This window comes from Pelodiscus sinensis, unplaced genomic scaffold (assembly GCF_049634645.1).
Source record: "Pelodiscus sinensis isolate JC-2024 unplaced genomic scaffold, ASM4963464v1 ctg34, whole genome shotgun sequence".
In the NCBI taxonomy this organism is placed as follows: Eukaryota; Metazoa; Chordata; order Testudines; family Trionychidae; genus Pelodiscus; species Pelodiscus sinensis.
This window is the reverse complement of record NW_027465849.1, coordinates 6350035-6362031: the sequence shown is the minus strand read 5'-3', so window position 1 is coordinate 6362031 and position 11997 is coordinate 6350035. Positions and strand designations below refer to the sequence as shown.

General features: G+C 63.2%; 1 protein-coding gene across 2 annotated transcripts; it reads left to right on the top strand.

Annotated features, from left to right (window-relative positions):
• Positions 1-1755: 1755 nt before the first annotated feature.
• DMWD (DM1 locus, WD repeat containing) lies at positions 1756-11834 on the top strand. 2 transcript variants are annotated; one of them, XR_012898892.1, is made up of 5 exons: positions 1757-2175; positions 4547-4729; positions 5341-6606; positions 8160-8360; positions 11215-11834. XR_012898892.1 is itself a non-coding variant. In XM_075915053.1 (4 exons), the coding sequence occupies exons 1-4, from the start codon at positions 1810-1812 to the stop codon at positions 11260-11262; spliced, it is 1863 nt and encodes a 620-aa protein (XP_075771168.1). In that variant the 5' UTR covers positions 1756-1809; the 3' UTR covers positions 11263-11834. The 2 variants fall into 2 exon arrangements, 1 of the variants encoding a protein (XP_075771168.1); XM_075915053.1 differs by lacking the exon at positions 8160-8360 and having other exon boundaries at positions 1756-2175.
• The last annotated feature ends 163 nt before the right edge of the window (positions 11835-11997 follow it).

Genomic DNA, 11997 nt, shown 5'->3' with positions numbered 1-11997 from the left:
GGGTAGAGAATACGATATTCTCTGCCTTATTGCCTCTGTATCAAGCCATGGTACGCCCACACCTTGAATACTGCGTACAGATGTGGTTGCCTCATCTCCAAAAAGAGATCTTGGCATTGGAAAAAAGTTCAGAAAAGGGCCACAAAATGATTAGGGGTTTGGAGTGGCTGTTGTATGAGGAGAGATTAACAAAACGGGGACTTTTCATGGTAGAAAAGAGGAGACGGGAGGGATGGGGTAGAGGTCTATAAATTCATGATGGTTATGGAGAAAGTAAATGAGGAAAAAAGATATATTTGTTCCCATCATGCAAGAGCTATGGGTCACCCAATGAAATGAATAGGTAGCAAGTTTGAAACAAACAAAAGGAAGCAGTTCTATGCACAACACACGGTCAACCTGTGGAACTCCTTGCCCAAGGAGGTTGTGAAGACCAGGAATTTAACAGGGTTCAAAAAAGAACTAGATACATTCATGGAGGATGAGTCCATCAATGGCTCTTCGCCAGGATGGTGGCCCTAGCCTGTGTGTCGGAAGCTGGGAATGGGTGATAGGGGCAGGATCTGGTAGTTCAGACACAGCCCTGCTGTGCAGTGTGTGTGTGTGTGGCGAGGGGAGGGGAGGGAGGGTCCCTTTCTGACCCTCTGCTCCAAATGCCTTGAAGCATGAGGATCAAGGGCCCTGCCCTGAGTATCCAGTTTGATCCACCATGAGGGGGACATTGGAGGGGTCCGTGGGGGTTAGTGACAAGGGGGGCTTGGGGGTCTGGGTTGAGGGGAGCACAGGGAAGGGGGAATTGGGGTCACTGAGGTTCTGCATCTATGTTGGGGGAGGGGCCACAGGGGTCTGCAGGGAAGTTTCTAAGGGGCGGAGCCTTTGGAGGTCAGGAGGGGGCAGAGCTAAGAGGAGGGGGGAGCCTATGGAGGGGCGGGACTAAGAGAAGAGGGTGGGGGGGAGCCTATACATGGTCATGAGCGGGCGGAGCTAAGAGGGGAGGGTGGTGGCCGGAGCTTAAGGAGGGTCAGGAAGGGGCGGGGCTAAGAGAAGAGGGTGGTGGGCGGAGCCTATGGAGGGTCAGGAAGGGGCGGGGCTAAGAGAAGAGGGTGATGGGCGGAGCCTATGGAGGGTCGGGAGGGGCGGGGCTAAGAGGAGAGGGTGGTGGGCGGAGCCTATGGACGGTCAGGAGGGGAGGGTGGTGGGCGGAGCCTATGGAGGGTCAGGAGGGGCGGGGCTAAGAGAAGAGGGTGGTGGGCGGAGCCTATGGAGGGTCGGGAGGGGCGGGGCTAAGAGGAGAGGGTGGTGGGCGGAGCCTATGGACGGTCAGGAGGGGAGGGTGGTGGGCGGAGCCTATGGAGGGTCAGGAGGGGCGGGGCTAAGAGGGGAGGGTGGTGGGCGGAGCCTATGGAGGGGCGGGGCTAAGAGGGGAGGGTGGTGGGCGGAGCCTATGGAGGGTCAGGAGGGGCGGGGCTAAGAGGGGAGGGTGGTGGGCGGAGCCTATGGAGGGTCAGGAGGGGCGGGGCTAAGAGGGGAGGGTGGTGGGCGGAGCCTACGGCGGGTGATGGAGGAGGCGGAGCCTGTCCGGCGCGGGGGGGCGGAGGTGAACGTTGGTGTGGGCGGAGTCTGTGTCGGGGTGGGCGGTGCCTATGGCGGGGCGCGGAGGGGGCGGAGCCCGGCCTGGAGGCCGATAGGGGCGGGGCCGATGGCGGGAGGTCGAAGGGGCGGGGCCCGCGCGGTGGTTGCTAGGGGCCCGGTGGCGTTGCCAGGGCCCCGCTTCCGGGCGCGGGGTCAGAGGTGGCTTCCGGCGGCAAGATGGCGGCGGCCGCGGCTGCGGACGGGCCCCCCCCGCTGCTGCCCGAGCTGAAGAGCCAGTTCCGGACCCGCGAAGGCTCCTACCGGCTCCTGGCGCCGCCGGGGCCCGAGCCCCGCAGCCGGGGGGGCCCCGCCGCGCCGCCCCCCGGGGGCCCCTCCCCGCTGGGGCCCCCGCCCGCGCCCCCGCCCGGCCCCGCCGCCCCCGCCGCGCTGCCCCCGGTGCGGCTCTCGCTGGTGCGGCTGCTGCTGCCCGAGGGGCCCGAGCCCGCCGAGCCGGGCGAGCCCGCCGAGCGCAGCCGCCTCTGCTGCAACCTGGGCCGGGAGCTCTACTTCTACTCGGGCGGCGGGGCCCGCGGCGGCCGGCGGGTGAGGGGGGGGCGCGCCTGAGGGGGGAGCGGGGCGGGGGGGAGCGGGTGGGGGGGGCGCGTGCGCCGGGCGAGGGGGGAGCGGGGCGGGGGGGGCGCGTGTGCCTGGGGGGGGGCGGGGGGGGGCGCGTGCGCCTGGGCGGGGGGTGCACCCCGGAGGGCGCGCCGCGAGGGCGGGATATGGGCAGGCCCAGGGGTGAGCTGGTGACCGGGTGTCGGGTGCCTCCTGACTTCGTGCCGGTGACTCGGCGATTCGATTGTCGCCCACGGGCAGCGGCCAGTGCGCTCCGGCCCCGCTCCCCTGACCCGAGGAGCCCCAGTCTCTATAGCAGAGGCAGCAGCGCAGGGAGCCAGTGGAAGAGCCACCTCCCTGCGTTGCTGCCTCTGACACCGAGGCAGCAGCAGGCGGTGGCAGCAGCCTCTGTCCAGGGAAGAGGTCTGAGTACCCCGACCCAGCACAAGCCAATATTGAGCCAGGCTGCCTGCCCCTTCCTGGCACAAGCCAGGACTGAGCCGGGCTGCTGGCCAACCTGCTAAACAATTTCCTAGCGAGGGGGGAGGGAATGCATGAAGGGGCGGGTCTGGAGACTGGAAGGGCGGGATGGAACCCGGAATCCTGAGGGGGGCTGGGGTACTGGTGAGGATCCTTCCCCGGGAAGGGGATAAGCTCCCGAAGATGAGCAGAGAAGCATTCAGGGCAGGATTCCAAACAGCGGGAAAGGCCTCCACAGAGGGGGAGCTTGGAGGGACAGGAGGCAGAGACCCCAGTGCTCACACGCTTGTGAGTTGTGCAGGCAGCAAGAGCTTGGGCACGGAGTGAGCTGTTTTGCTCTGGTGAGGTCTGAACATGGCAATGACAGGCGCCTGTCTGTCCTGTTCACTTCAGGCGGCCGCCCTGTGAAGTGGTTTCAAACAGCTGCACAAACAAGCTATGCAATCAGCCCGTGCCGAGTTCTGTGCTGGTGCTGGGTGCCAGGCAGCTGAACCAAGCTGTGTGTCCCTTTGCTGCCCTGCAGTCCTGTTTCTGCAATTTTAGGGTGTCGTTCTGCTGCCAGTCCTCTGCCATTTCTGTGACATGCACACCAGGGCAAATATTTGTGCAATGACAGTTGAGATGTTGCAGGCTCCGTGGGGGGTGCCGGCCTTAGACCTCAGAGCTTTTAGTTGCTCAGAAAGGTGGTGCAGTTGTGAGCAAGAGAGATCTTGGCAGTCGGGGCTATGCTGTGGTATCCATTACTGAGCCTGACCAGCCAAAGTGCCTCTGATGATGCAGCATCCTTGTGGGTGTTTGCAGCGTGTGTGCTAATGGGCGGGCGCTAGCTGCATGAACAGGCCCGTGGGTGAGCGCAGTGCTTCAGACGTCGCCGATGACTGTACACCTGAATGTAGCGTCTTATCAGAAATTGGGGGACCTAGCACATCTAAGGAGGCTGCCTGGAGACTGGCACTCGCATGGTCGGCACACATCCACTTCAGAGCACCCACTGTGCCGATTGTGTGTCCGTTCTCCTGGGGGAGGGGTGGGAAAAGCAGAGCTGCTTGATGGGAAAGATATGGCCCCTGTAAAAGGTTTGTTTGGATTTTGTGTGGTTTGGGGGGGTGGCCGGGAGTGTTCTGGGGGTTAAATGCACTTGGGGTCCCCTCTAGGGGTTGTCGATGCAGCCAGGAAATTGGATCTTGACTGTGATGTGATATCCCCGCTGGAGATGCAGATGGAGATGGTGGGAGAGCAGTTGCTCTTGGCTGTTTAAGCCTTCAAATAGGACAGAGGGCGCGAGTGACTGGAAACACAGGGGGGAAGTGTCTGAGTTGCAAAGAGCTGGGTGTAATCCCTGTCCCAGGAAACTGGGGTCTAGCACTTACAGCGGGAAGGTGCTGCGAATCGGGATTCCTGGGTTCCATCGCCCAGCTCGAGGAGGAGAAGGGAGCCTAGTGCTTAGAGCAGGAAGTGGCTGAGAGTTGGGTTCTGTTCCCAGCTCTGTCACTTTGTGACACTGAGACACTGAGAACAATGACTTCCCTTCTGTGACTTTGGCAGGCAGGTACTGACCCTGGAAGAAGTGTGCAGTCGGGTGTTGCAGGATGGAGGGATGAGGGGTCCTGAATGGTTCTCTATTTCAGTTGCTTCCCTTGGGGATCCTACTCCAATCGGGAGCAACAGCGATCTTCCCTGTTCACCATGGGGACCTGCTGCTGCCGGCACCTTGCGCTGCGCTCCCCATGCAGCGCGCTGGATCCTGTCGGGTTCGGGGTCGCCGTTGCGCTCTAGATCCAGTCCTGCAAAGCATGTAGGGTTACGGGGGGGATGTAACTGCCATTTCCTCTTTCAAAGCCAGCGCCTTCTCTCCCCTCCTGGTGTTGTTGAATTCCAGTCCCTCGATCTGAACAAGCCCATCGACAAGCGCATCTACAAAGGCACGCAGCCCACCTGCCACGACTTCAACCAGTTCACGGCCGCCTCCGACAGCATCTCGCTGCTGGTGGGCTTCTCCGCCGGCCAGGTCCAGTACCTGGATCTCATCAAGAAGGACACCAGCAAGTTGTTCAACGAGGAGGTGAGATTCCACCCCTCTGAGCTGTGTCGTGTCTTCCATGGGTCGGCCCCCGCTCCGCCCCTCTCCACAGCTAGGCCAGGGTTCAGGGGAGGGTCTGTTAGGCAGTTCTCTTTCCTCTGCTTCCTCACTGAGCCCTGTGCTTGTGGGGTCCCTGGGTGCTCCAGGGCAGCCTGTCATTACAGCTGCTCTGGTTTGTGTGGGTGATGTGCTTGGCTCTTGGCTAGCAAAATGCTTTCCGGGGCACCCTGAGCTTCCTGCCGTAGCTGGCGTCTCTCTTCTTGGCTGCAAGGGCTGTTCGTGTGAGGCTGCGGTTTGCATGGCACAGCAGAGGGCTGGGAGTGGGGTACAGATCCCTCCATTTGGAGGTTCCTGGTTCAGAGCCGGCCCAGTTGGGGGCGCAGTTGCTTTCTGCCCCGTGGTCTGCATGCAGTGAGTGGCGAGTTCTCAGGCTCACACGCCACTGTCTCAGTCAGCCCCAGTGGAGCAGCCAAGCACTGGGCAGACCCCAGAGCCTGCATCTCTCTTCCCCTCCCCCCCACCCCGGCCAGGGAAGCCCCACGGGCACATGCCCCCTCAGTCTGATCCCTGCCCTCCGTTCCCCGTTGTCCCAGCGGCTCATCGACAAGACCAAGGTGACCTACCTGAAGTGGATCCCGGAGACGGAGAGCCTCTTCCTGGCCTCCCACGCCAGCGGGCACCTCTACCTGTACAACGTGGAGCACCCGTGCGGCTCTGCCTCGCCCCAGTACACCCTCCTCAAGCAGGGCGAGGGTTTCGCCGTCTACGCCTGCAAGAGCAAAACCGCCCGCAACCCGCTGGTGAAGTGGGCGGTGGGCGACGGGGCCCTCAACGAGTTCGCCTTCTCTCCCGACGGCCGCTACCTGGCCTGCGTCAGCCAGGACGGCTGCCTCCGCGTCTTCCACTTCGACTCCATGCTGCTGCAGGGCATGATGAAGAGCTATTTCGGGGGGCTGCTGTGCGTCTGCTGGAGCCCTGACGGGCGCTACGTCGTCACCGGCGGCGAGGACGACCTGGTGACCGTCTGGTCCTTCGCCGAGGGCCGGGTCATCGCCAGGGGCCACGGGCACAAGTCCTGGGTCAACGCGGTGGCCTTCGATCCCTACACCAGCAGCGTGGAGGACGAGGAGCCGCCGGAGCTGAGCGGCAGCGACGAGGAGCCCCAAGAGCCGGCTCACTTTGGCCGGGTGCGGACTAGCAGCACCCTGTCCCGCCTCTCCAAGCACAGCACCAAGAGCTCCCCCTCAGTGACCTACCGCTTCGGCTCGGCCGGCCAGGACACCCAGTTCTGCCTGTGGGACCTGACGGAGGACGTGCTGTACCCCCACCCTCCGCTCTCCCGGGCCCGGACGCTCACCAACACCTTCAGCACCGGCATCCCCTCCTCGGTGAGTGGCGGGAGCAACCTGGCTGGGGAGCCGGGGGGCAGCAGCGTGGGGTCCCTCCTGCCTCGCTCGCTCTCGCGCTCCAACAGCCTACCCCACCCGGCCGTCACCGGCGCCGCCAAGAGCCACGTGGCGGACAGCGCCGTGCCCTTCAGCATCGGCAAGTTCGCCACGCTCACCCTGCAGGAGCGCAAGGACAAGAGCGCCGAGAAGGAGCACAAGCGTTACCACAGCCTGGGCAACATCAGCAAGAGCAACGACAAGATCAACGCGGCGCCCCGCAGCAAGCTGGACACGGCCAAGGTCCTGGGCACGGCCCTTTGCCCCCGCATCCACGAGGTGCCCCTGCTGGAGCCCCTGGTCTGCAAGAAGATCGCCCACGAGCGGCTGACCGTGCTGCTCTTCCTGGAGGACTGCATCCTCACCGCCTGCCAGGAGGGGCTCATCTGCACCTGGGCCAGGCCCGGGAAAGCCGTAAGTACAGCTGGGGGGGGCGGCAGGACTGGCCGGGGAAGGGGGAGGCCTGTGCTCTCTTGCCCCAGAGCGGCCAAGGTGACTGCTTCCCCTTGGAGGGATCTTCCAAAGCCGCTGGCGCGTCTGCAGCCTGGGGGGTGACCCAGAGCAGAGGGGCTGGGGCACAGAGGGGAGGGAAGTGGGAGAAGCAGGTACTTTGGGCTGCCGCGGTCAGGAGGGCCTTTGGGGCAGCAGGCAAGAAATAAGGGAGCGGGGTTTCATGGGTGTCAGGCCCCGGGTCTGTTCCTGGCTCTGGGAGAGGAGGGGGGACTAGGGGTCAGGCCCCGGGTTGTCTGTTCCTGGCTCGGGGAGGGGAGGGGGGACTAGGGGTCAGGACCCCCGGGTTGCCTGTTCCTGGCTCTGGGAGGGGAGGGGAGGGGGGACTAGGGGTCAGGACCCCGGGTTGCCTGTTCCTGGCTCTGGGAGGGAGGTGGGGACTAGCTTTTGGAACAAGGCTGGGCTCAACTTTTTAACCCAGAGCTAGGCTGACTGCTGCAGGCTGAGTGCTCCTAGCCCAGCTGCGAACGGGCCAGCTCGGCCCCCTCTCTGCCCTGCTCTGCCAGGGGGTGGTCAGGATGCTGCACAGAGGCCAGTAGGAAGCTGTCCGAGTGGGCCCTTGCTAGGGGAACAGTTGTATTTAGGCTGGGCTCTCCTGCCCACACAGACCGCCCTAGCTGCTACCTTTCCCTGGGCGCATTCATCCAGGGGATCTGGCCCAGCACCGGGCCCAGCCATCTGCCAGGCGGCCCGAGTCAGCAAGTGGATTTGCCAGCTCTTAGAAAAATCAGCTGTTAGCAAGTCTCTGCATTGGCTCTAGGGATGCTGCTTCTCTGGACGGGTCCTGTCTCTGCCCTCATCTCGCTTGTTGTGCTTCAACTCTGGGAACAAATCCTTGAATCTGCCTCCCATTGGTTCCGTTTGGGAGTGGCAGCACGGCCCTGCCTCCCACACCTGCTGTGGGGTAGGGTGGGCCCAGCAGGGGAGCGGGAAGACCTTGGGGTCCCACAGCTCCCCCTCCCTGCTGCCGTGGAAGAGGCCAGGCTGCTCTGCTCTGCTCTGCGCTGTCGGAGCAGTGCTGCCCTTCTGCGGGTGTCTCGGTCTCTTTGCAGATCCAGCCGCGCCGGGCTGTGACTTCGCGCTTGTTCCCCAGCGGTGGGGATCTTTCAATAGGGAGTTTGCGGAGGGGAGAGCTTCGTGACTTTCAGGGTGCAGGTTCTGTCTCTGGGATCCGCCGTGTGTTGCTCATCTGCTTCCCGGCCCCACTTACTCTGGCTCCCCTGGATTGGCTGACTCTCTGCCTATCCCCTAGCTCTGCCGCTAGCCTAGTCAGTTTCCCTTGGTTTCTAGTCAGTTTCGCTTCCTGCTTCTCATGCATGCCAACAACTGGGGCTGTCTGCCTTAAGGCTGCTGGGAAAGGTTGCACTTTGGCCAGTTTGCGCCCCCACCCCCAGTCAGTACCTCCTGCCGTACCCCCTCCGTGGTGCCAACTCTCGCCATATCTGATCTCTTCATAGATTGTGAGGCCACAAGGGACCACTGCCATCATCTAGTCTGGCCTCCTGTGTAACGCAGGCAGTAGGAGGGCCCCGAATTAGTTCCTGGGGGAGCTAGAGCAAATCTGTTAGAGAACCCTCCAGTCCTGACTTAAACCAGCTCTTACAGCCCCGGCTGCCGGAGTCGCGTGCTGGCCTGAGACGCACGTTTAAAAACCAAAAGTAAGTTTCTTGCCCTCGTGGTCGGGAAGGAGACGTTGCCGACGGGAAGCAGGGGAGTCCCAAAGGCTCAGAGCCCAGGGAGCCAATGAACTGCCCCCCCCCCCCCCACTCCCGGATTATTTAAAAAAAACCTCGTGAGTTTGCAGCTGGTCTCGATTTGGGGGTGGGCAGGTTTCTGAACACTTGGGGCTAACAACACTTTGCCCTTCCCTGTCTCCTCAGTTGGGGGGCATGTCTCCCATCTGTCCCCCCCTTAACTGCTGCCTGGGCGCACAGAAACCAGGGATGCCTAGAGCGCCCTGCCTTGACTGACCCTGCTGCCCACAGGGCTCTGTCGCGGGCGCGCCCAGCAGCCCGTGCCCCTCGGGCACTCTCTTGCTTCTCAGCCCTGTCTGTCCTGAGAGAACCTTCCGCCCAGCCCAACTGCCCCCTGCAGCTGACTTCAGGACCAGTCCACAACCAGCCAGGCCCTGTCTGTGGGAAAGAAGTGGAGACCAACGGGTCTGTCTGGACTGCAGCTGCCAGCGGGCCGACAGACTCCAGCACGTCGTGCCGGGCGAGAGCCCCACGAGTGCGAATCACGTGGAAATGAGGCCCTGCTGCATGTGGCACCTCGTGTCACGTGTCCCCTCTGGCGCGGACCGGGCAGGGTCTGGTGAGCAAGGGGCAGCCCCTTTCCACCCGTCTGCATGGTGGTTCCAGCCAGCAAGCCAAGGGTTAACGGATCACTGACTGTCGGCAGACAGGGCCGGTGAATGATGCCCTTAGAGCCCAGCAGGGCCGGGCTCTGCCTGCTGTCGGGCTGGGTGATCCCGGGTCACCTGGCCCCTCAGCGGCACTTCCCGAAGTTCTTAGCAAGCCCCGGGTCTTCCCCTTGTGGGGTTCCCCTTGGAGCCAGGCCCGGCTCTGACCTGAGCAGATGGGGGTCGTGTGGACTCTTGTTAGCGCTGCGACCCTCAGAATCCCCCCGGCTGCAGCTGCTTCCCTCGGGCCCCCCGCCCCAGGCGAATGGAGCACGCCCCCGGCTGTGCTGCCGCAGCCAAGCCAAAGCGCCAATGTGGGGGGTGGCGCTTCGGGAGGGGCAGAGACTGGAGAAGGGGCTTGTTCAGCCAATGAGCTTAGACTCTGGATGGCACTTTCCAGCCAGCCCCGCCCCAGAGGGCTCACCCTCAGGACAGACGGTTCCCTGCTGTGCCGGGACTGCAGGCAAACGGGTTGGCAAGCAAAGGCAAACCGTGGGGCTTGAGCCCTGTTGCCTGCCCTGAAAGCTGGGCTCTGTCTCAGCCGTGGAAGTTCTGCTGCGTCGGCCCCGTTGCCGCTCGTACGGTCCCTGGGGCTTTCGGCCGGACTGGTCTGGGCTGGAAGGCTCCGGGGCTTTGCCTTGGGCCCAGAGCTGGTCTGGGGCATGTGCATAGCGGGGGGGTCACTAGGAAACCAGCCGTACTACAGCGTGGACAATAGGTTACGCTAGGGAGGGGCTGGCACTTAACTCCTAAACCCAGGTTACCCCCCCTGCATTGACCCCTTTGGAGCCAGGTCTCTGGGCGAGCCAGGGGTTGGGAACAGTGGCAGGATCTGGTCTTTGCTTTTTGTAACAAGTCATTCATCCGGCCCTCCCCCAGCTCTGGGCCTGATCCCTGGCACTGGTGGCTCCTGTATGTACCGCTTGCGCTGTGCAGTGCCTCTGTTCTTCCCAGAGAGTTTCCAGGGCAGATGTTTCAAATTTGAAATAGTTTCTATGTGCTCAGCTCCCAAGTGGATAGATAATTTCTAGGTTCTCCTATTCCCCATAAAGGCAAAGGCTGTTTCTAGGTGCCCCATGTGAAGAGAAAAGTGGTTTCTAGGTGCCCTCTGACCTTTTGCTTTACAACAGGGGTGGGGAATCAAAAGCCCAGGGGCCGGATATGGCCCCTAACTTGCGTAGGTCCAGCCCCTGAGGTTCAGGGCTCCCTCGCCAGCATTGGGGAGCCTGTGCTGGTACTCCAGCCCCCCTGCTATTCCCCGGTGGGGCTGGAGTGCACAAAATCTATTCGCCTGGGCCCTAGGATGTGAGGGGAATGGGGGGGGACTGTCTTTATCCTTTGGTCTGGGGCCACATCAATGAGGGTTTGTTTTGGGGGGGGGTTTCCTCAGCTGTGTGGCCCCCGAGTGACTTGTTTCTGGGGGTGCGGGGCCCCTGACCCAGAAAAGGTTCCCCAAATTAAGCCCCCTTTGTCAGTGGCACCATTCCACACCCCCACCTGGTTCTGGGATGGGCAGCAAGCCGGGTCAGCCCATGGGGCCTGGTTTCCAGCAGTGATCCGCAGGGGCAGCATCTTGGTTGGCGCTCCTGGCCCTCGACAGGGATGGGGGGCAGCGTTGGGCTGGGGGCTGCATGGCCCCCCACAGGGATGGGGAGGTTTGGGGGGGAGCATTGTGCTAGCGCTGCCCGGGGAGAGGAGAGATCGTCCCTGTCCCAAAGCTGGATCGAGTACAGCCGCCAGAGACGCCTCTGCCCTCTCCCCTGCCGGATGGTGGGGGATGGGAGCGGGTCTGCGCAAGGCTGGTCTGGCCTGGGGCGGGCAAGCAAGCGCCTGGTCTTAGGACCAGGAGTCAGGCCCGTGCACTGGCCCCTCTCTCTGGCCATGTCAGAGGGAGACAGGCTGAGCCCAGGTCCCCCCGTGTGGTTCGGTGCTGGGCTGGGCCTGGGGAGGGTCTGTGTTTAGCAAGAGGCCCTCAGCTCGGTGTAGAGTCCCGGGATGGCAGAGGGGCCAAGTCCTGCCCTGGGGGGGGGGGGCTGGTTTACCCCCTACAGCCTCTCCCCCTGTTCATCCCCCTCCTCCATGGCTCTAACCATCTCCCCCTTCCCTTGCAGAACCTCACCTCCCAGAACGGCAGCTCGCCCAGCGGCACCGTGGTATAGCCCGGGGACAGGTGTCCTCAGCTCGCGTAGGATCCGGGGGAGGGGGCACTGCCCCCTCCCTGGGCCCAGGCCCCTCGTTATTTAACGCTAATTGGCGCTGCGTGGACAGACCCTTCCCGGGGCAGAGAGCCGCTAAGAGAGGTTTAGTATCTAGCTACCTGTCTACAGAGCACAGGCCTCTGGGCCCCTCCCTTCATGCATTAATGGCCCCCGGTTAGAGCTTCGCCGAACATCCGTGCTGGAGCGATGGGAGCAGAGACGGTTTCCTAGTCCCTCACTTTGCACAACAGCCTGGACCGGCGGAGCTGCCTCAGTTTCCCAGAAGACACTGGAGTGGCCAGAAGGCCCCCTCCAGGCTGCCACTACCTGCACTTCCTCTGCCAAGAGACGCCCACGTGGGCACATAGACAGTCTTGGAGTAGGGGGCTCATGGCCAGAGACCCGGCACCCTGCCGCCCCCGTCCCCCATCCCTCACGGGCAGGCCAGGCTTCGTACACGGCCGGAGCGGAGGGCATCTGCGCCGCAGGGCCTGTGTGCCTGCGCGTGCGCCTGGGCCCTGGCACGGGGACAGGCCTGCAGGGAAAGCTGCCGAGAGCCCTGAGTACAACCGCTTGGCTACCCCCCTCCCCGTGGGGGAACCCCAATAAGCCAGGGAACCCCCCAGCTTGTGGTGCCAACCCCCTCCCCCCCCCCCGGCTTGTACCTGCTTTGGGCGGAGCTGAGCCTTGCTGGCT

Excerpts from the sequence above, each read along its gene's own strand:
- DMWD (XM_075915053.1), top strand. The coding sequence starts at position 1,810 with ATGGCGGCGGCCGCGGCTGCGGACGGGCCCCCCCCGCTGCTGCCCGAG. Across the intron at positions 2,176-4,546 it reads GGGCCCGCGGCGGCCGGCGG|TCCCTCGATCTGAACAAGCC; the intron begins GTGAGGGGGGGG and ends GTTGAATTCCAG. Across the intron at positions 6,607-11,214 it reads GGGCCAGGCCCGGGAAAGCC|AACCTCACCTCCCAGAACGG; the intron begins GTAAGTACAGCT and ends CTTCCCTTGCAG.